Genomic DNA, 18,874 nt, shown 5'->3' on the forward strand with positions numbered 1-18,874 from the left:
TCCGACATCCATTCTTGGTTATTCATTCCATGCCTGGCAAGGAATGTGCCGATAACCCAGGCAACGGGGCCTAGATCCGGGTGACAATGGGATTCTGTGTTTCTGAGCTTGTGCGACATTAGAAGGATTCGACTGAAGGGCGGTCTATTTTGGATCAGAGCTTCTCTGGGAAATGTTATCCTGGGCCATGGAAAGGTGGGCAGTTGTTGCTTGGCAATCCTCTAATGTGGTATATCAAAATCGGACAAGAAAATACGTAGAACTCGCGAATATTGGACATTTGGGTTTGAGCAAGAAAATTGCCCGTTCATGTAATATGAACTCTAATGTAAATAGTAGACACTTATTGCAAAAAAAGAATAGGAGCATTATATGTGATGTCAGAACGTCCCGCATGAAGGCGTCTCGATGTTTATGCTGCACCACCTAGAGTAGCTGAACACGAAAATCAAGATAGGACGATTTAACTGTGGAGCAAAACTTTCTCCATCGAAATGGTACTACTAGTACAGAGAGCTATAATTCATGTTGGTCTAACGGTCCCCTAGTAGTATGGCAGCAAGTTTGCCTGGGGTAATCCAATGATGCAAGTCGATCTAAAAATATATATCTTCCCTAACATGACCTGCAATTACATATTTTGACTGTGCCACTGCTACAGATTTGAGCTACCATGAACACTCAGTCACTAGTATGAAATAAATTCTATCTATAGCTTTCAGGAGACTATCATAAGACACACGTCTAAGCAAGCAAGTCCACTTCTGATAGCTTATAGTGGATGCATTTCTACAGGCAGTGAATCAGTGGATGACCTGCATCTGTGACCACGTTCCAGGCCTAAAGAATCCCCCATTCCCCCAGCAATCCAGCCAATCTACACCACTGGGACTGCTACCATACCTCTCTAACAGCACCCAAACTTCACAATACAAGAAATGTCATGTCGATAAGAAATTTACAAGACGTCTAATCATATCTAGAGGGGCAGACTGTGGTGTACATATGTAGGTGGGACAATCCCCCTGATTTTTGTGGATGTACAACCCCCCAAGGAAGCCACCATCGGCCAACCCCTTCCAACATCCAGGTGTTGAGCCAGGGGGCGCAACCTTCGCAACCCCTCAACCATATCATTACCCCCTAAAACCCCTCTCACCTATGTTATCAACACTTACCCTCCTATTTTCATTAACTGATATCCTTCCACGGATCTAGCATCACTTGCGTCAGGAGTAACTACATCTCTACAGCCGCATATTACCTAAGCAGCCTGAATATGACGAGTCCACTCAGCCAGTCGACAGATCATCCACTGATACAGAAAGAGAGACGCACTGCATCTGGATCAACTCCCCTCCCCCCAGTCCCTGAAGCCGCGTCCATCGCATCAACTCCCGAACTACAACAAGGGGAATTCAACCCAGCCGATGGAGCAAAGCCATCCTCACCATTCTATCGCCATGCAACACCATCACTAAATATTGACCGACTGAAAAAGGCGGCCAAAGCGACGACAACACGATACAGCCCCCTTGATCCCGAAGACCCGCCCACGGTTCACCGACAGCCAGTGGAATGCGCGAACCACCGTGAATCGAAGCTCTGGGCCCAGAAGAAACGACGCTGCGGATGGATGCAGAGATTGAGTCGCAAGCAACGCATGGCGGTCAAGGCGACGATTGCTGTCGTGACAGTTGGGACCATGGTTGCGATCGCGCTAGGGATTACTGCTGCTGTCGGAGGAGCCGTGTGGAAGTCTGATACCCAGCAGGTGGTGATCGGGGGGTAGGTGGGTGGCTGGTGGTCAGTCTGGTGTGAGGTGTGGCAGCCAAATCTGTCTCTAGGGAGGTGATGATTCTCTTGGTGATTGCTCCAGATACACAATGCGTAATTCGGGCGAACTGGAACTACAGTACAAACAAGGCGTCGTGGGCTAAGGATGATAATCAAGGGTTGGGGTTGAGCTTCTGTGTACATGTGAGTGTAATGGCAGGGAGCACTTGTACATAAATTGCCATGACACACGCTTCAAGCTGTGGATACAGGAAATGGTGTTGAATGGGTGGACTTTGATGATAGACTTTTCCCCATATCGAGAGAGGAGCAATTAATGCGGAAGCAGTTGATGCCTGACATGGTAGAAGCGGGTGCCTGGCTGCCTGAGAAAATTGACACTAAGTTAAGCGGGAGTGCTCACGTGACGCACACGAACTACAAAAAGCGGGCGGCGGCGACGATCTTTCCTCTTCTTTTTTTTTTCTTCTACATACATCGAAAAGCTTTAACAGAGCCTGCCACGACCGTCGTCCAGCCTTCTCTACGGCGACGTGTTGCCTTCGGTCTACGGACTGATCGGCTCTGGAGAGTAATATTCCTTGATAGGAAGTTTGTCTCTCGTTGGGTCCTCTTCAGTGAGGGCGATGAGGGGTGAATGTCGATGACGGGATACATCTCATTTTAACACCAATGAATATGAATTCAATTTTCAATTAATTGATAAATCAACGTACACCTGAATAAGATTTAATATTAGTAGTCGACTGGTCGAATTGAGGAAGATATTAGACGCCACAGTCCTGCTCAATGAACCTTCGATTCAAGGCAGGGAGAAAATTTGCTAGCTGCCGCGGAGGGTCTGGCATGCGGGCAGGAGTAGGCCACGCGACGCGGCGTTCAAACTGACAGCTGAACTGGCTGGCTTACCAGTATTCATTTTTCCCTGAGCTGTCTGCAGGTGTCGATGGCGTAATAACCATCAGAGGAAACCAACGTTCCTCATCAGGCGGGCGGTATTAGACATCCCCAAAGCAAGCGATGATGATCTGATGTTTTACGTGGTTCGGGCATTCCAGTCCCCTGTTTTCCGCGCGATTCATCCTTAAGGAATGCTGATGGCACAATGGGATGGTGTCTCCTGCGACGACGGGAGCTGATGATGCTCTGCCCATGGGCCACAGGACCTGATCTCAGCCATTCCTCAAGGCATTCTCCGGTCAAAACAATGCCCAGCGAGCTTTGTTTGTTGTACTGGTTGGAAGACGGCCGCATACCAAAGGAAATGTCCTCCGAAGGGATCGAAAATAAAAGGTGCAACAGGGTCCTATGATGTTGCAACCACGAGTTATCCAAACTGCCAAAGCCTGGTCTTTCTTTTATTCGGTCGGTCTTTGGTTACGTTCCTTCTAACTGATCTTTCCTTGGCCCGTTGGCCGAAGTCATTCGTTGATTAAGATCTATTCGTCCCTGTATTCTATCCCTTTCGATATACTACTACGATTGTAATCTGCCGACAACATGAAGGGACTTCAAAGCGGAATCAGCATTGCCATGCTCGCCGGAATGGCCAAGGCTACTCTTATTTCGGGAGAAAGTGGTGTGGATGGTGGCCAGGGGGCATCGCTGCCGATTACGAATGCCTTTAGCTCCACTGCGAATGAGGAGCATTCCGACGATCATTCGGTTGATGTTGATGCGAAGAAGAAGCTCGTGGATGAGTATGCTCACCACGGCCACCACTGGCCTAGGGAGGAAATTAACCAAAAAGGCAATGGAAATGACAACGAACATTACTACGACCCGCACACCAATGTGAAGTCGAGCACAGTGAACGAGTCTCACAAGGGTGACCATTCCGTTCATGTTGACAAGAACCTGGGTGCTGTGAAAGGTGCGACTCACAGCCGCCCACACCACCACGCCCGGTCAGAGCCTGACCTGATCAGTGGTGAAAGTGGAATTGATACAAGCAACTCTGCATCGTTGCCGGTGACGAATGGTTTCTCGTCTACTGACAATGAGGCCCACAGCGACGACCACTCGTCTAAGATCAACAAAGACAAGACGGTTGTCGACGAGGGCGAGCACCACCACCCTCACGGTCACCACTGGGTGCGAGACGACAAGGACCTGATCAGCGGGGAATCAGGTATCGACACGGGCAACTCTGCATCACTGCCCATTACGAACGGATTCTCTTCCACCGTAAATGAAGCTCATTCAGATGATCACTCTGCTGATATCAACAAGGATAAGACCGTGGTGGATAAGGAGCACCCGGAGCACGCGAAACATCCGGAGCACCACCACTGGGTGAGAGGCAGCGACGACCTGATCAAGGGGGAGTCTGGCATTGATACTGGAAATTCTGCTTCCCTGCCGATCACGAATGGATTCTCGTCTGAATATAACGAAGCGAGCAAGGACAACCACGCAGTGGATGTTAAGAAGGATGACACGGCTGTCGTCGAGCCTGCGCATCCGGAAAAGCACCACTGGCCGCACCACCACCCCCGTGGTGAAAGTGAAGAACCCCCTCTGATCAATGGGGAGTCTGGAATTGATACCGGGAATAGTGCGTCTTTGCCAATCACCAATGTGGGCAGCTCCCAGGTGAACGAGGCTAGCAAGGATGACCATTCTGTGGACGTGGACAAGAAGAAGAGCGTGTTCGATGACGCGCACCACGGACACCCCGACCACCCAGATCACCCCAAATCCCCACACCCCCATGTTCCACGGGATCTTATCTCTGGCGAGTCTGGGATCGATACTGGCAACGAGGCAGTTATCCCTATCACAAACGCTTTCAGTTCTACAGACAATGAGTCTTATGACGACGATCACTCTGCGGATGTGAATGTCAAGGACACTGATGTCACTAAACAGGCCCACCCCGAGCACCACAAACTGCCTCACCCCCATGGGCCTCGTGATCTGATCTCCGGAGAGTCTGGCATTGACACCGGAAATGAAGCTGTTATTCCTATCACGAACGTCTTCAGCTCCACGGACAATGAGTCATACAATGACAACCATTCCGCAGATGTCAATGTCAAGGACACTGATGTTACAAGGCCTGAGCACCGCCCTCACCATCATCATGAACGCGATTTGATCAAGGGGGAGTCAGGTATTGACACCGGTAACTCGGCTTCACTACCCTTCACAAACGTGGGCTCCAACGAAGTCAATGAAGTATCTGAGGATGATCACTCCGCGGATGTCAAGGATAAGGATACTCTTGTCAAGACACCCTCTCACCATCATCCCCACCCTCATTGGCCCCGTGATCTCATCAAGGGCGAAAGCGGTATTGACACGGGTAACTCTGCCAGTCTTCCAATCACCAACAGCTTCGGATCTCAGGTCAATGAAGCTAGTAAGGACGATCACTCCGTTGATGTGGACTCGAAAAACACTGCGATAAAGTACAAGCCGGACCCCAAGCCGGTTCCAGTGCCCGTGCCCGTGCATCACCCTCACGGACATTGGCCTCGGGATTTGATCAAGGGCGAGTCGGGAATTGACACTGGCAACTCGGCTAGTCTTCCCATCACCAATGTTTACTCATCCCAGGAGAATGAGGCCAGTAAGGATGACCACTCGGTGGACGCTGACGTGAAAGACACGCTTATCGAGAAGCCGAAGCCAGAGCCTAAGCCGGTGCCCGTCCCCGTGCAGGCCCACCATCCTAAGCCTCAACCCCACTCCCATCACCCACGAGATCTGATCAAGGGAGAATCTGGTATCGATACTGGCAACTCCGCTACTCTTCCGATTACCAATGCATTTAGTTCTGAGTACAATGAGGCTAGCAAGGATGACCACTCGGTGGGCACAGACACGAAGGACACTGTGGTAAAGGAGAAGCCAGACCCAAAGCCAGTGCCCGTGCCAGTACCTGTCCATGGCCATCCCCACCCCCATCACCCACGCGACTTGATCAAGGGAGAATCTGGCATTGACACCGGGAACTCTGCTACAATTCCAATCACCAATGCATTTAGTTCTGAGTACAATGAGGCTAGCAAGGATGACCACTCTGTGGATGCCGACATAAAGGACACAGCTGTGAAGGGGGCGCCTGTCCACCATGGCAGCTCTGACCACCACCATGCTCGTGATCTGATTAACGGAGAATCAGGAATTGATACCGGCAACTCTGCTAGCCTTCCTATCAGCAATGCCTTCTCATCCCAAGTGAATGAAGCCCACAAGGATGACCACTCCGTGGATGCAGATATCAAAGATACAGCAATTGATCGTCCCGAGCACGGACGCTTCCACGGACACCCACATCTACCCCGGGATTTGATCAAGGGCGAGTCAGGAATTGACACAGGAAACTCTGCGACCATCCCGATTACGAATGTTTTCTCGTCTGAATATAACGAAGCTGATAAGGATGATCACTCCGTTGATGTGGACTCTAAGAAAACCCATGTGGATGAGCCGCACCGACACCATCACCGCGCAGACGACAGTCTCATTCAGGGTGAATCTGGAATAGACACTGGGAACTCCGCCATCCTCCCAGTCACCAATGTATACGGCCAGGCTACCAATGAAGCTTACAGTGATGACCACTCTGTCTCCGCCAACGTGAAGGACACTGACAAGGATACTCATCTTGAGCCAACTGAACCCCACGACTCCCATGACTCGCATGACTCCAGCAAACCACATGATGTGGGAGTCGACCCCATTGCTCACTCCGGCGAAGATGATTCGGCCAAGGACGCTGACACAAGCTCAAGCTGCGCCTCACCAGTCGTCCACGAGATTGTCCACACGGTTACCCGCACATTGAGCGGTGGTCCGAGTCGGAATACTGGACTCCCTGAACACGGACATGGGGCACCTGTCTTCAACGAGCCTTTCACAGGGGCCGCTGATGCTGTAGCTCAATCCACCCCCGCCTATAATGCACCTGAAGTCGCCGCAGGCGCTGCAGAGTCCACACCCTTCTACAATGCCCCAGCCCAGCCAACCGGGCCCAGCATTGAGTCCGTTCCCATGTACAACGCACCTGCCAAGTCCACGCGAGCTGCCGCCCCCTCCAACCCCATGTACAATGGCGCTGCTTCCATTGCCGACCCAACTGGTGTATCAGCTCTGTACAACTCCGACCCTTCGGAGCCAGAGCATGTACCTGACGTCGCGGCAACCTCTGCAGCACAGCAGCCCGTGGCCATGAGCTCCAACGTCGCCATGGACCCTGCCCCTACTGCCCCCTTCCCCGGCAACCTGGACAGCATCGCCTCAACTATCACCATCCAAGAGGCCTCCACATTCCACATGATCCCTGTCTACGTTCCTGCACCCACTGAAGCCTTCCGTGGAGCCGCAGCCGCCAGCAGCCTCGGGGTACCCACACCCAAGCCCAGCGGCTCCGTCGCTTCCGAGCCATCTTTCCGCTATGACCTGCCCGGACCGTCCTCTACGCCTACTCCTTCGACAAACAGCATCATGTTCACAGGCGCAGGCGCACAGGTGGCTCCGGCGCATGGCTTCTTCCCCATCGTCACAGGCCTGGTCGCCCTTCTGGCCCTGATCTTGTAAAAGCCATGCAGCAGCAAATCATCCGCGGATCCATTAATCCCGAGAATGTCCCATACATTTCATGTCATTCTTTTGCCTCATCATCTATTTCGGATGCCCTTCGTTCATAATCCATGTTACTCGCTTTCAGCATTAATTGATTGCATGTATCTGTTACCTTTTCTCTTTCGAATCTAATGCAACAATGCTTGATGTTCTTTCACTTTTAGACGTACACGTAGCTCGTCCTTCAACCCACCATATCGGTATCAAGGCCGTAGCTAGCCAGGTCTCCTTACATGAAACAACCTTCAACGCATACTATCGTGCATGTGTCGGTAAAGCCATGTGTCATCTGCGAACTGGCGGTGAGCAGCAGCAGTAATTCGACTCAGGCCTAAGAACGCTAAATAGTTAGTTATCTAGAGCATGATGCTTTACAGCGCTTGATGATGATGAATATCATGAAAACGACTAGCTGAGGACCCATTCTCCAACCCTTTTCTCATATCCCTGTACACTCACTACCCACATAACTATAGCTTAGTGATATCGTGCCACGATCGGCTTATGTATATGAGATCCCATCTGGCACGCTACAGCATGCATGCGTCGGAGGTTATCTTGAGTTCTGAGTCCAGATGTGGTTCCGTACAGGTACACCGTATCTGGTTTGTCTGAAAAGGTATTTCCGGTTTTGCTTTCTGGGAAATAATTTTGGCATTTACCAAAGTAGATAGATACTATATTGTAAAAGATGGTCTGATAGGTGTAATATGGACTACTGTACCGTGTATAAGAAGGTCTGGGAATGTTCGCTGTGCCAACTGTATAGGTTCGCTGATCTTCACTGTGCATCAGCTTCGATTGTTCCAACGGTGTGATGATATGTGCTTAATGGGCTTAATGGTGCATGTCGGAGAATAATCTAGCCAATTGATCTCAAGGTGATGCCAGCGAATGTTCTGATTAGAGTGCGCTAGAGATGGACGCGATGTGTTGTGATATATGTGATTTGTTCGTGGGGAGCAAGTTCTATCATCTAACATATCACCTTTCTGTGACGAAGAGGGCCGTTCGAAATGTCCATATCGGTAGTAAGAAGCCCAGTCCAAGATGCTCGTGATACTCACACGATAGGACCTGGACACAGCAGGTTTAAAGAGTGTCTGTCTGCCACCCCACCATCTAGACGGACGACTCCAGACTCCCAAGTCGACGACCGAGGCGACCGAGATGACTCAGTCCCCGACGGTGGTACAGCAGCGTGGCTGATAGTGGTGGGTGGATGGTGTGCGATGTTTTCCAGTTATGGGTGGCTTCACAGTAAGTGGCCGTATGAAATGGTTCAGAAAGCTAGGACATTCGGGTTCACTGATACTTAGAATTTCACAATAGGTATTGGCGTGTTCCAGAACTACTATCAGAATGTCATGTTTCCAGGCTATCCTGCGAGTACGATCGCGTGGATCCCTTCGTTTGAAGTCTTCTTCATGCTTGCCTTGGTAAGAAGATAGATTGCTCATCGGATCTCATGTTCTGCATACTGATGCTGTGAGAGATATACAGGGTCCTATTGTCGGCCGGCTGAGTGATACTTTCGGACCGCGCGCAGTCGTCATCGGAGGCTCATTGTTTCATATTTTTGGGGTCATGATGGCTTCTATATCCACGAAATACTATCAGGTTCTGCTCGCACAGGGCATCTGTAGTCCAATAGGACTCTGCGCCATAGCGCAGCCAGTCTTGAGTGTCATTCCTAATTGGTTCAACAAACGGCGCGGATTGGCATACGGAATCATCTCGTCTTCGTCAGGGATCGCGGGCATCATATTGCCAATCATAGTTAACCAACTCATTCCCAAAGTCGGCTTCGGTTGGGCCATGCGGATCGTCGCATTCATGATGTTAGTCTTTCTTATCATCGCTGGTCTCACTGTAAGGGAGCGCGTGCCTCCACGCCCAGAGGTTTTGAATCGAGAGAACCTCCTGCACCCTTTCCGAGATGTGAATATGGTCTTGCTTCTTGCCGGCGGCACTTTGCTGAGCTTTGGTATATGGGTTCCAAGTAACTATATCGTCACATCGTCATTGGCTGTGGGAATGCAGAACAATCTGTCGCAGTACCTCGTATCTATTCAGAATGCTGGAAGGTGTGTTTCTGACCCCACTCCTTTATAATACCATGCATGTACTGATGTACGTCGTAGTCTCTTTGGACGATTCTTTTCTGGCTTTTTCGCGGACAAGACCGGCGCATACAACAGTTTTATCTCAAGTACTGTCTGCTCCGGTATCCTGGTGCTCGCGCTTTGGATCCCGGGTACCAACAACTCAGCAATCATCAGTTTTGATGTACTGTTTGGAGTCACGTCGGGGGCCTACTATACTATTTTCGTGGCTTTGGTGGCACCCATAGCCCCGCCTCGAGAAATCGGATATTGGGTTGGGCTGAACTTTTTCTTCGCATCAATCGCGGGGCTTGTAACAGGGTCCATTGGAGGAGCAATATTAGCCTATGACGACGGGTCTTACTGGGGAATGAAGGTCTACTCCGGCGTTCTCCTACTTGCGGGCAGTGTGTTTATGATGGGAACGCGGCTGCGACTGACGAGATTGGCACTGTGTGCCAAATGTTGAACTCTCCTATCGCCCCATCACATAACCCCGTGTATGTATGTAGTATCTTGCCTCGCTGCACGACACTGGCACGGAGAGCAAAAACCGGTCGCCGTGTGAGGTGGATGACGCATTGATTGTTTGACCGAGGGAGTTTGCGACCGAAAGAAACTGATACTGTGCATCGCTGATTTGGAGAATAATATTATGAGCACCGAGGCAGACACAGATAAGGCCTCTATAAAGTATCATTCCACGGATGGTGGTTGTTGAAGTGAAGCTAAAAGCCATTGTTCCTGAGGATGCCTTCTGATTGGCCGGGAAGGGTCCCGAATGCTGAGTCAGAAATGGCCATGGCGATGACGTTACTCAATTTAAAGTGCTGAAGATGCTGAAGGGGCAAATCAGATATCGGAAAGGAAAAAAGACCATCTGTGAATGGCGTACCTGTCAGATGGGCAGTAATGTTGCAAACCATGATGTGGTGGTGCCGAAAGGGCGGGTGGTGATAGTATGGCAACGTATAGCGGGTACCTTAGGGACTGACGTGATTTGCCTTCGTCTCCAAATTGGATGACCGGAGTCTATGGAATCTTCGGCTAGATTTGGGTTGGAGTATTCCATAGATCCTTGCATGTTTCATCATCGATTGACTGGTTCCCTGCGCTCGGATGCACGTTGGGACCCTGCTGATATCATAGCCTCATCATGGCCCAGACTCAATTTGCGCCTGGACAGTGACATCAGATGTCAGTCCAGCCCGACTCATCAGCTATATAAACTGACTTGGCCTGGTGGTCTCTTGCCCATCCAGATTAAACCTAACCAAGCTCGACCGTAATCAAATCCACTCAATTCAACTCCAAAACTTCACCAAGCTCAAATACCACCATACCACTCAATATGTCTTCTGACCCTCACCGCGGCGGACGTCTCGAGGACATGGCTCCCGAGGGCACTCGCATTCCCAACGATGCAGGCATTATGAACACAATCCCCTCCGTTCCTCGCCCTGATCAGCGCTCCGAAGATTCTCAGTTCGATAACTACGGTATCGCTCACCCGACCTCCGCCTTTGCCGCCGACAACGCCACCGATATGCCTCGCAGCACAAGAGACATGGCTCCCTCAGGCGAAGTCGTCACTGGAACTGGTGATAGTTTCCCGGCTGAAGGCGAGTCCAAGAGGACCCTGATCGGCACCAATCACCCTGGTGCCAAGGGCGAGTCCAGAAACCTGAAGCACTCCAATCTTAACCGCAGTTCTTACGAGCGGTTCTCCGGGGAGGACGAAGATGCTATTGGCGAGCACCAGATCAGGAACGAGTAAATGATATGCATATCTGGGATATGCTCGACATGAATATGATGTATTATAGATGAACGAATCGATATTTCTATCTTGTGCTATGTTTTGTCGTTCCGTAGAGTTCTTCGTCGTACAGTTAGCCTATAAATCCCCGGTAGATCTCGTCGAGAACATCGCGCTTGCGTTTGCGGTCTGCTCGTTCGGCTTCTTCGGCTTCATCATCCGGCTCACCCTCGGGTTCCCGCGAGGCCCAGGTGCGAATGGTTCCGTCGCCGTGGGCCGAAAACATCTCGATCCCTTCTCCTGAGGCACCGTTACCGCGCCAAGCAAGGGCGTTGATCCTGGCAGCGCTGAGGGCACTGGAGCGGCCCTGGAACTGCTGGCGACCGGTCACGAGACCCGGTACGCGAAGAAGCTTGACAAAAGCCCCCTCTCGAAGTTCGAACATGAAGATCTCCCCACGGTCATCTCTCTCATTGAAGTTTGGCCATAAGAGCGTTTCTTGCCCAGGGGTGACCACTGCGCGAGGTATAATGAGCGGTGCCCTTTCGGCCAGGTGAGAAGTCACACTGTTCCGGACACGCTGACCGAAGTGTACAAGCGTGTTCGCACCTGTTCCAGCATCCCAGACTCGAATCCGAGAGTCCTGACCAGCGGTTACCAGGTGACTACCGGTAGACGTCCACCGCACACCCGTCACGGCGCCATTATGGGCTCGAGCGTGCGGCGAGAATGCTGGGCGGCTCTGGTAAGATGCTGGGGTGGATCCCGGGCGCACGAGTCCAACGGCATCATCCATGTCTAGTGCTGCGATGGCTGAATTGTGGCCTCCTCGGCGGATGTCGAAGAGAATTACTCTATTATCTGCCGACGCAGAAGCCAGGATGTGTGGCTGATGAGGAGCCCATGATACGGACAGGACTGAAGATTCATGTCCAGGGAGACCATGTGTCGACAGACCTGAACGTAGGTCAAGTAGTCGGACCGGCTTCTCCGAGGTACCTACTGCAATGAGCAAAGGAGACGCTGGATTTGACGACAGCGAATGGCTGTACGGTGTGCAGTCTAGATTGAAAGTGTGCACAGGTGTAATAGCCGCTGGGGCTAAAGCCGAAAGCTTGAGTGTACCATCGTACGAGGTTGTCAAGATAGTAGACGGTGTAGGATCAAATGGGTATATTGAGACGGAAGTAATGGCACGTGTGTGGGCATCTTCATGCGAGGCTCTGTTGACAGATGCCACGGACTGGTGCAAATGTTTCAGATCTGAGCCTCGTGACTCCAAATCCCACAGATGAATTGAAGGATCTGCACCCCCAGAGACCATGCTGTCTACCGTTAATTGGAGCCAGGCACAGGGTGAGTGTAACATACAATCGGCCATCATAGTGATCGATGGCGAGCACATTCACTCCCGCCTTGTGAGCAAATACCTCATCATCAAAGATCAAGCCTGCATCCTCTTGACTCCCTCCTAAGGGAATGTCTCTACGTGCTGAGAAGCGAATGCCAGGCGCCGGCTCGAGCTGTTGAACAAGTCGCGTGGTTTGTGCGACATGAAAGGTTGAGGGACTTATGGACCCCAAAACCCTATTGAGAAGATACGCATTCATTCATTAGGCCAACAGAGCTCTTCTCCGAGCTCCGTGAAGATATATCTAGACAAGGCAGATGAGTTGTTGTGATAAGTAGATGGGATGACTCGTTCTCACATGACCGCAACAACTGCCGGAGAAAGGTTGTGCCGGAATACCAATCACGAAGGGGAAAATCTTCCGGGTGTCGCAAAAGCAATCGGAAGTATCAACTTGCCCGCCGGCACAGTCTCCTCCAGCTGTCCGGTCCTCCCTGGGAACAAGCTTCCTGATCCTTTCGCACGGGCGGCTCTAGCTAATCCGGGACTATGTCCTACGGCAAATCCCTTGCATTGAGCCAGAATTCCTTCGTCCGGCCTCCCACCCCCGATGTTGTCGAAGCCCAGGAACAAGATGAGTTCGGCGCCAGGCGACAGAAGCGACAAGCGACTGTCTATGATGCCGTTGCCGGTTAGTGCTCATGCGGCTTGTCTCCCACTTCAGCAGGCTGACTGTGTCCAGGTCGGGTGAATCATCATGGCTTTCTGCCATCGGTCCCATTCTCTTCCAAATACCGCGATACCGCATCGTCCAGCACTCGTCCAGTCCGTCCGGAGGAAGTACTTTTCCGTCGACAAAACGCCCCGCAGCGCTACGAAGAAAACGATTTCTACTTTGCTCATGAGGCCCTCCCGCCCGGCTGCCCCCTACCCAGCTCCGAGCTGCTCGAGGCCATTCACGCATATTCGGCCGACTACTATGACCATGCGACGATCGACGGAGGACGGGATGATTACCAGAGCATGGACGAGACGGCGTTGATAGCTATGGGGATTCTAATGGAGGAAATGGCCAAGGAATCTCTGGGTGAAACCGGAGACATGGTGCTTGTGGAGGGAGAGGAAATCCCGACAGACGAATTACCCCTAGTCCCTCAGCTCAGCCGAACAATGCGCCGCAAAAGAGCAAATACCGGTCAGAGTAGTACGATGGCGAGCTCGGGCGATGAGTTAGAGAGCGTGGTGGTGAATAAAAGGCGGCCAAAGAAGCGCAAGTTGGGTCGTAAAATGACCTCCGCAGCTGAGCTGGACATGGAAGATGATGAGAGGTGGTGAGGTCTAGCAAGCTACTCAGCAGTTATTGTACCTGTGGCGTGGTCTACCTTCCACAACTACTGTTGCATCATCCATTCGGGCTCCAATCCAGTCGCATACTCCTATGGTGACCGCTCATCATTAGGGCGCCAGAACCAGAGATTGAGGACAATACGATACGCGAGGATTGATGTCAACATTGCTTGGCTGGATGCGCAACTGTAAGGGATCAAAGATCTCATCTTTCAGCAAGCCACTAGATTAAGATGCATTTGGCTCGTGGGTACAGCAAGCTTGTCTCGGCTCCAGTCAGGTCCTTACCTTCGACTGTCCAATCGAGGCAGCAATAAGAAGCATCATGTCTTTGCTTCCTATACGATCAGTCACCTCGCCCAGCCCCGGTCAACCTCACGAGGCAGAGCCCTATGCATGTTGCACATCGCAAATCTTAGCCCGCGATCATCGTCGACCCGGCGCCGCCAAGATCTTGGCTGGTGCATCTGCTGGAATGCCGTTGAACCTTGATTGGACTGGCCCGTCCATCTTCATGCACCCCAGGGTCAATTGCTGCTCACGCTTCTTCACCCAAGCATTCCTTGACCGTTTGAACAAAGTTTGCGGAATGCACGTTGTATCAGAATATCCTGTTTCTATTCAAATTCCTCCACAATACTTTAATAGCATCCACCAAATGCCTTACCTGTAACCTAAACATGTTTCATACTGCATACGAGAAAGTAGCTCTGGCGTGATTAAATCGTCAGTCAGATGACATGTCATCATGTCGTTTCCCGCGACAAGCCGCCATTTCACAGTCAAGGTCACCACTGCCGGAATCCACGCATCACTCCGTTAGCAGTCCGACCAGATGAGACAATCAAACAACCAGCTCAAGAGGGCTGCAAAAATGCTGATCAGTCTCCGAAGTCTGCATCCTGCCGTGCACCGCATAACTAACGATTGCCTAGGCACCCAACCGCACTTCAGGAACAGGCTACCCGTACATCAGCAAGCTATGCTAAGCATTTTATGTCCGTCATCTTATGCAGAAATATACCTTAACCGCTTATAGTAGCTCCCCTCGGTACATCCTAACCCGTACACCGCAGTACAAAGACAGCCCCTGCAGGTGAACCAAAGCAGACGCCGGAGAAAGCCGGCATCGGCGAGATCCCAGTAGCAGCACCAACTTACTCACGGACAAAAGGGAGGGAGTGGAGGGGGGATAATCCTCTCGCCCCCTCTGACCGCCGCCCATAGCCGTGTTTCATAAGCAATAGCTCACCGCGATATAGACTGGCCGTCAAAGAAAACCTTATCTTGCCTCAGAGTGTCTCAGACCCTTTTTGCTTCCACTTCAGCCATCTTCGCTACTACTTAGGATTCACACTCAGCTGACATGTGTTTTGGTCGATAATTTCCCCTACAGTGGTAAGGGCAGGATGGGCATCTGCTGACACAAGCTTTTGCTTATGTCTGTGAGCTGCACGCTTGTATGGAATACACACGAGAATTACCTGATCCGTGCGTGGTGCTTGGAAAAGATCTGCATCGGCTGGATGGATGCCCTATGTACTGGGTGCTGTATAATATACAGTAGTGAGAGAATTGCGTGATCTGTGCGTTTTGAGTCGGGTAAGTAGGAGGTAGGTGGGTTGAGCGAACGGGGGGGATTTTTGTTTAGAAATATGGACAAATGTCTGAGGTTGAACTTGTGCAGATGGTTTGTTTGCCCGTCTGAAGTCTGTAGCCCCCTTTATGCTTTATGGTATGGGACGCTTTGTTGGATGCGCCGCGTCGGTATGGAGAGGATATTTCGCTGATAGGACGGTCCTCTGTTGTCTTCTTCCTTGTTCAAACTGTGGTGATGAGACGACAGTAGCGAGGATTCAGTTCCGGCGTGTTATCTATACCTTGTGTCACACACAGCCCGTTAGATAGAGATCGCCATTCCGATTGCTTGACAAGGGATCGGGGGACAGTGTCAGCAGACCTACGTATCTCTCCCTACAAGGACAGACAGGAGAGGACGAGTTTCGGCGATGATGTCGCGCATCGACCCAGTGCCTGCCTTGCAAGGATGAGATGAGCGGGGTTTGTATCCAGTAAGGGCAAAAGATTTAACAGAAATAGAAAAATAGAAGGCGCCTAGTCATTATCACAGGGGATGCTCCCCTGTAACTGCAGGTCATGAACGTGATTGCCAGTAGTAATGAATACTCAGCAGCCCTACGGGGAGAACAAACAAATACCGAGGCCATTATAGTTGAAGTCGACCCCGTGATGCCACATGACCGGGGGGGAACTTTTACTGTTTGGGGTGTCCAGAAGTAGTAGTAGTAGTAGTAGTAGTAGTAGTAGTAGTAGTAGTAGTAGTAGTAGTAGTAGTAGTAGTAGTGGGAAAGTAGACACACACTCACTCAACTCACTCACGCACCGGTCCACCCTCATCACTCAACTCCATCCATCTTACTGTAAGTATCTCACCAGCAGGACATCTCCGACCCCACTAATTAATCTCGTTTATGCCTGTCAGCAACCTCAAAAAGGAAACACCTTGCCCCCCTCCCCTCTCCACAGGGTCCAGACATAAGCAAAAGTCCAAGACACACAGCAAGTAGCTAAAGGCTACCTGCCTGACCATGGTACGTCGACGCCTCCGTCTTTTCCCCGCAACCAATGGGGCGAGTGATTGGGCACCTCATCAAGGCCACTAAGGAAGCAAGCACTACTACTATGTGCCTTAGTGGGCGCGTTAGTCCAAGGGTGTCTGTCTGTCTGTCTCTCTGTCTTGTTTTTTTTTTTTTTTCCTTTTACGAAGCAAGAAAGAAAATAAGGAAAAAGAAAAAACAAAATAAATGACTATTGTGTCGAGCTAGCCGCCTAAACTTTCCAGGAGTGCCAAACAAGCCCTGATCGTCTCACATCTGCGGGCTACGGGGACGTGCCACACCCTGAAGGATCTGGAGAAGATGATCCCGTCGGTGGCCTCAATCAATGGAATGCAGGTGAAGGAGTACATTCAGGAATTGACCGATGAGGGACGGATCCGGGTTGAGAAGATCGGTAGTGGGAATTGGTATTGGTGTTTTGGGGGAGAGGAGAAGAAAGAACGCGAGGAGCGGATCCGGAGGTTACGGAGGGAGGTGGACCGGGTCCGAGGGAGTTGGGAAGATGCGGAGGCTAGATTGTCTGCGCGGAAGCAGGCGAGAGTGCAGGAAGAGGGCGAAGAGGCGCATGGGGATGGGGAAGGGAATGGTGAGGAAGAGCGCCGGAGATTGATGGAGCAGAAGGCTGTGCTCGAGCGGGAGACACATCAACTGCAGGGGGAGTGGATGGCGTTGGCGACAAGTTCGGAGGGGAAAAGCTTACCGCAGATTAAAGAGGAGACGGAGGAGTATCGGCGACTGGCACATCAGTGGACGGATAACATCTACATCTTGGAAGGGTATGTGGATAAGATGACCGGAGGGGATCGGGAAGTGTTGCGGATGGTGCAGCGGGAATGTTATGGGGAAGAATACGTGGAGGGGGAAGGATTGCGTGAGCTAGAGATGGAGATGAAGTAGTCCTGTTCTGGTCACTAATGGATGGATTGGATGTGGTTGATGCTTAGGAATGATTAGTGGTGGTGGTGGTTGTTATTAGGATGGGCCGTCATGGAATCCATCAATCCATCCGTCGGGAAGTTTGTCAGCGGCTTCTCACCACTAGTTTTAACTACTAGTAGTACTTTGTGGTTAACTTGGTCCATTTGAGGGGACTAATTCGTTAGTCGGTTTTATTTCGAGTTAATGAGCCACGAGTGGTGGTCAATGTGACTAGTCAAGGAGAGGAAAATGGTGGAAGAATAATACTAATAAGTAAAAGACTAATATTAATAATAATTATCATCACCATGCCCTACAAGCATAATTTCAGCTCACGGCAGGCAAAACCAAAAAGCCAATTCGTACAGAAAATAGAATCAGTGGAAAGTCGATTTGCTCCGAGTGGAAACCGCCGAGCCACGAACGGCCCAAGAGAAGCTTGACCTCGACCACAAGCCGGGCTGCTTATCTCCATCCCTCCATCATCTTCTTCTTTCTCCATCCATCACTTCCTCTCTGCTTGACACCTCCTCCTACTACTCCGTACTGTTGACCCTTCCTCTCTCTCTCCCTCTCCCCTTTCTCCATACGGATCCATTCCTTTCTTTTCCTCTTTTCTTCTCTACTACCATTCGCGACTATCTTCTGCGTGTCCTGTTCATTCCGGTTGCTCTTTTGTCATCCTCTTACCAGCCCTCCTCCCCGTGATTGACTCCCTCCACACTAATTCCCGGGACTATCCATTCCTTTTCCCTTCCATCATCCATCCCCCTCTCCCTCCCCTCCAGTATATCCCGGTTATAGGGGCTATTCTGTCAACCCTTTGGCCGTGATCGTGGGAAATTCCAGTCGAGAAATAATGCGGGCCTGTCACCATTACTGTTGATATCTCTCCCTACTTGTCATCTTCCCCTTCGTCTCTCCCTTTTCCTTTCCTTTCTTCGTTTTCCTCCCCCTCCCTCCCCCCAAACTCCGAGATTTGAGACACGATCTTCCCCGACCAAACTCCCCGCATCGTCAGCGACCAGCAAAACAAGGGGACCCATTCATCCCACTAAAGACACGCGCTTGGCTATTCTAGTGCTGTGTGTGCTGCGGCTGGGGTTGGAACTGGTCCTAGACCGGTCGAGAGACTCACCCTGCTGCTGTTGCTGCTGCTCCTCCTGTCGCTGCTGCCTTTGCGCCCGACGGACACATCGGGCCGGTTCATCGGTAGCTTGATCGATGGTGTCTGGAAGGAGAATTTCCCTGCTGTCTCGATCGCGTTTTCGTCTCCCTCGACTCTCGAGATCTGGACGGTGTACTCTTGCTCCTCATCGACTCGCTCCCCCTTGCGTCCGCATCGACCACCACCTCTTCGTCGCCG

The 18,874-nt window shown here is 51.2% G+C and overlaps 7 protein-coding genes across 7 annotated transcripts; 6 read left to right on the top strand and 1 right to left on the bottom strand.

The window, feature by feature from the left end:
* Positions 1-907: 907 nt before the first annotated feature.
* On the top strand, positions 908-2,125 carry BO87DRAFT_376326 (uncharacterized protein). Its single transcript, XM_025623271.1, has 2 exons — positions 908-1,011; positions 1,219-2,125. The coding sequence occupies exon 2, from the start codon at positions 1,280-1,282 to the stop codon at positions 1,790-1,792; it is 513 nt and encodes a 170-aa protein (XP_025479914.1). The 5' UTR covers positions 908-1,011; positions 1,219-1,279; the 3' UTR covers positions 1,793-2,125.
* Positions 2,126-3,174: 1,049 nt separating this feature from the next.
* Positions 3,175-7,557, top strand: CweA (putative GPI anchored protein). The gene has a single exon (XM_025629302.1). It carries the CDS (start codon positions 3,298-3,300, stop codon positions 7,342-7,344), a length of 4,047 nt encoding a protein of 1,348 aa, XP_025479915.1. The 5' UTR covers positions 3,175-3,297; the 3' UTR covers positions 7,345-7,557.
* A 604-nt stretch (positions 7,558-8,161) lies between these two features.
* BO87DRAFT_358292 (MFS general substrate transporter) lies at positions 8,162-9,963 on the top strand (the record flags this gene model as incomplete). Its single annotated transcript, XM_025621460.1, has 4 exons — positions 8,162-8,649; positions 8,722-8,828; positions 8,893-9,476; positions 9,534-9,963. Exons 1-4 carry the CDS (start codon positions 8,406-8,408, stop codon positions 9,961-9,963), a joined length of 1,365 nt encoding a protein of 454 aa, XP_025479916.1. The 5' UTR covers positions 8,162-8,405.
* A 604-nt stretch (positions 9,964-10,567) lies between these two features.
* Positions 10,568-11,328, top strand: BO87DRAFT_47545 (uncharacterized protein). Its single transcript, XM_025629303.1, has one exon. It carries the CDS (start codon positions 10,846-10,848, stop codon positions 11,269-11,271), a length of 426 nt encoding a protein of 141 aa, XP_025479917.1. The 5' UTR covers positions 10,568-10,845; the 3' UTR covers positions 11,272-11,328.
* Positions 11,329-11,386: 58 nt separating this feature from the next.
* Positions 11,387-12,863, bottom strand: BO87DRAFT_307675 (WD repeat protein; the record flags this gene model as incomplete). Its single annotated transcript, XM_025619403.1, has 2 exons — positions 11,387-12,578; positions 12,625-12,863. The coding sequence occupies 2 exons, from the start codon at positions 12,861-12,863 to the stop codon at positions 11,387-11,389; spliced, it is 1,431 nt and encodes a 476-aa protein (XP_025479918.1).
* A 188-nt stretch (positions 12,864-13,051) lies between these two features.
* On the top strand, positions 13,052-14,108 carry BO87DRAFT_47580 (uncharacterized protein). The gene is made up of 2 exons (XM_025629304.1): positions 13,052-13,295; positions 13,347-14,108. The coding sequence occupies exons 1-2, from the start codon at positions 13,154-13,156 to the stop codon at positions 13,937-13,939; spliced, it is 735 nt and encodes a 244-aa protein (XP_025479919.1). The 5' UTR covers positions 13,052-13,153; the 3' UTR covers positions 13,940-14,108.
* Positions 14,109-16,371: 2,263 nt separating this feature from the next.
* BO87DRAFT_47615 (putative GAJ protein) lies at positions 16,372-17,764 on the top strand. The gene is made up of 3 exons (XM_025629305.1): positions 16,372-16,392; positions 16,455-16,563; positions 16,798-17,764. The coding sequence occupies exons 2-3, from the start codon at positions 16,561-16,563 to the stop codon at positions 17,485-17,487; spliced, it is 693 nt and encodes a 230-aa protein (XP_025479920.1). The 5' UTR covers positions 16,372-16,392; positions 16,455-16,560; the 3' UTR covers positions 17,488-17,764.
* Positions 17,765-18,874: the final 1,110 nt, after the last annotated feature.

This window comes from Aspergillus neoniger (assembly GCF_003184625.1).
Source record: "Aspergillus neoniger CBS 115656 unplaced genomic scaffold BO87scaffold_15, whole genome shotgun sequence".
NCBI classification, from domain to species: Eukaryota; Fungi; Ascomycota; class Eurotiomycetes; order Eurotiales; family Aspergillaceae; genus Aspergillus; species Aspergillus neoniger.

Excerpts from the sequence above, each read along its gene's own strand:
- BO87DRAFT_47580 (XM_025629304.1), top strand. The coding sequence starts at position 13,154 with ATGTCCTACGGCAAATCCCTTGCATTGAGCCAGAATTCCTTCGTCCGG. Across the intron at positions 13,296-13,346 it reads TGTCTATGATGCCGTTGCCG|GTCGGGTGAATCATCATGGC; the intron begins GTTAGTGCTCAT and ends GACTGTGTCCAG.
- CweA (XM_025629302.1), top strand. The coding sequence starts at position 3,298 with ATGAAGGGACTTCAAAGCGGAATCAGCATTGCCATGCTCGCCGGAATG.
- BO87DRAFT_376326 (XM_025623271.1), top strand. The coding sequence starts at position 1,280 with ATGACGAGTCCACTCAGCCAGTCGACAGATCATCCACTGATACAGAAA.
- BO87DRAFT_47545 (XM_025629303.1), top strand. The coding sequence starts at position 10,846 with ATGTCTTCTGACCCTCACCGCGGCGGACGTCTCGAGGACATGGCTCCC.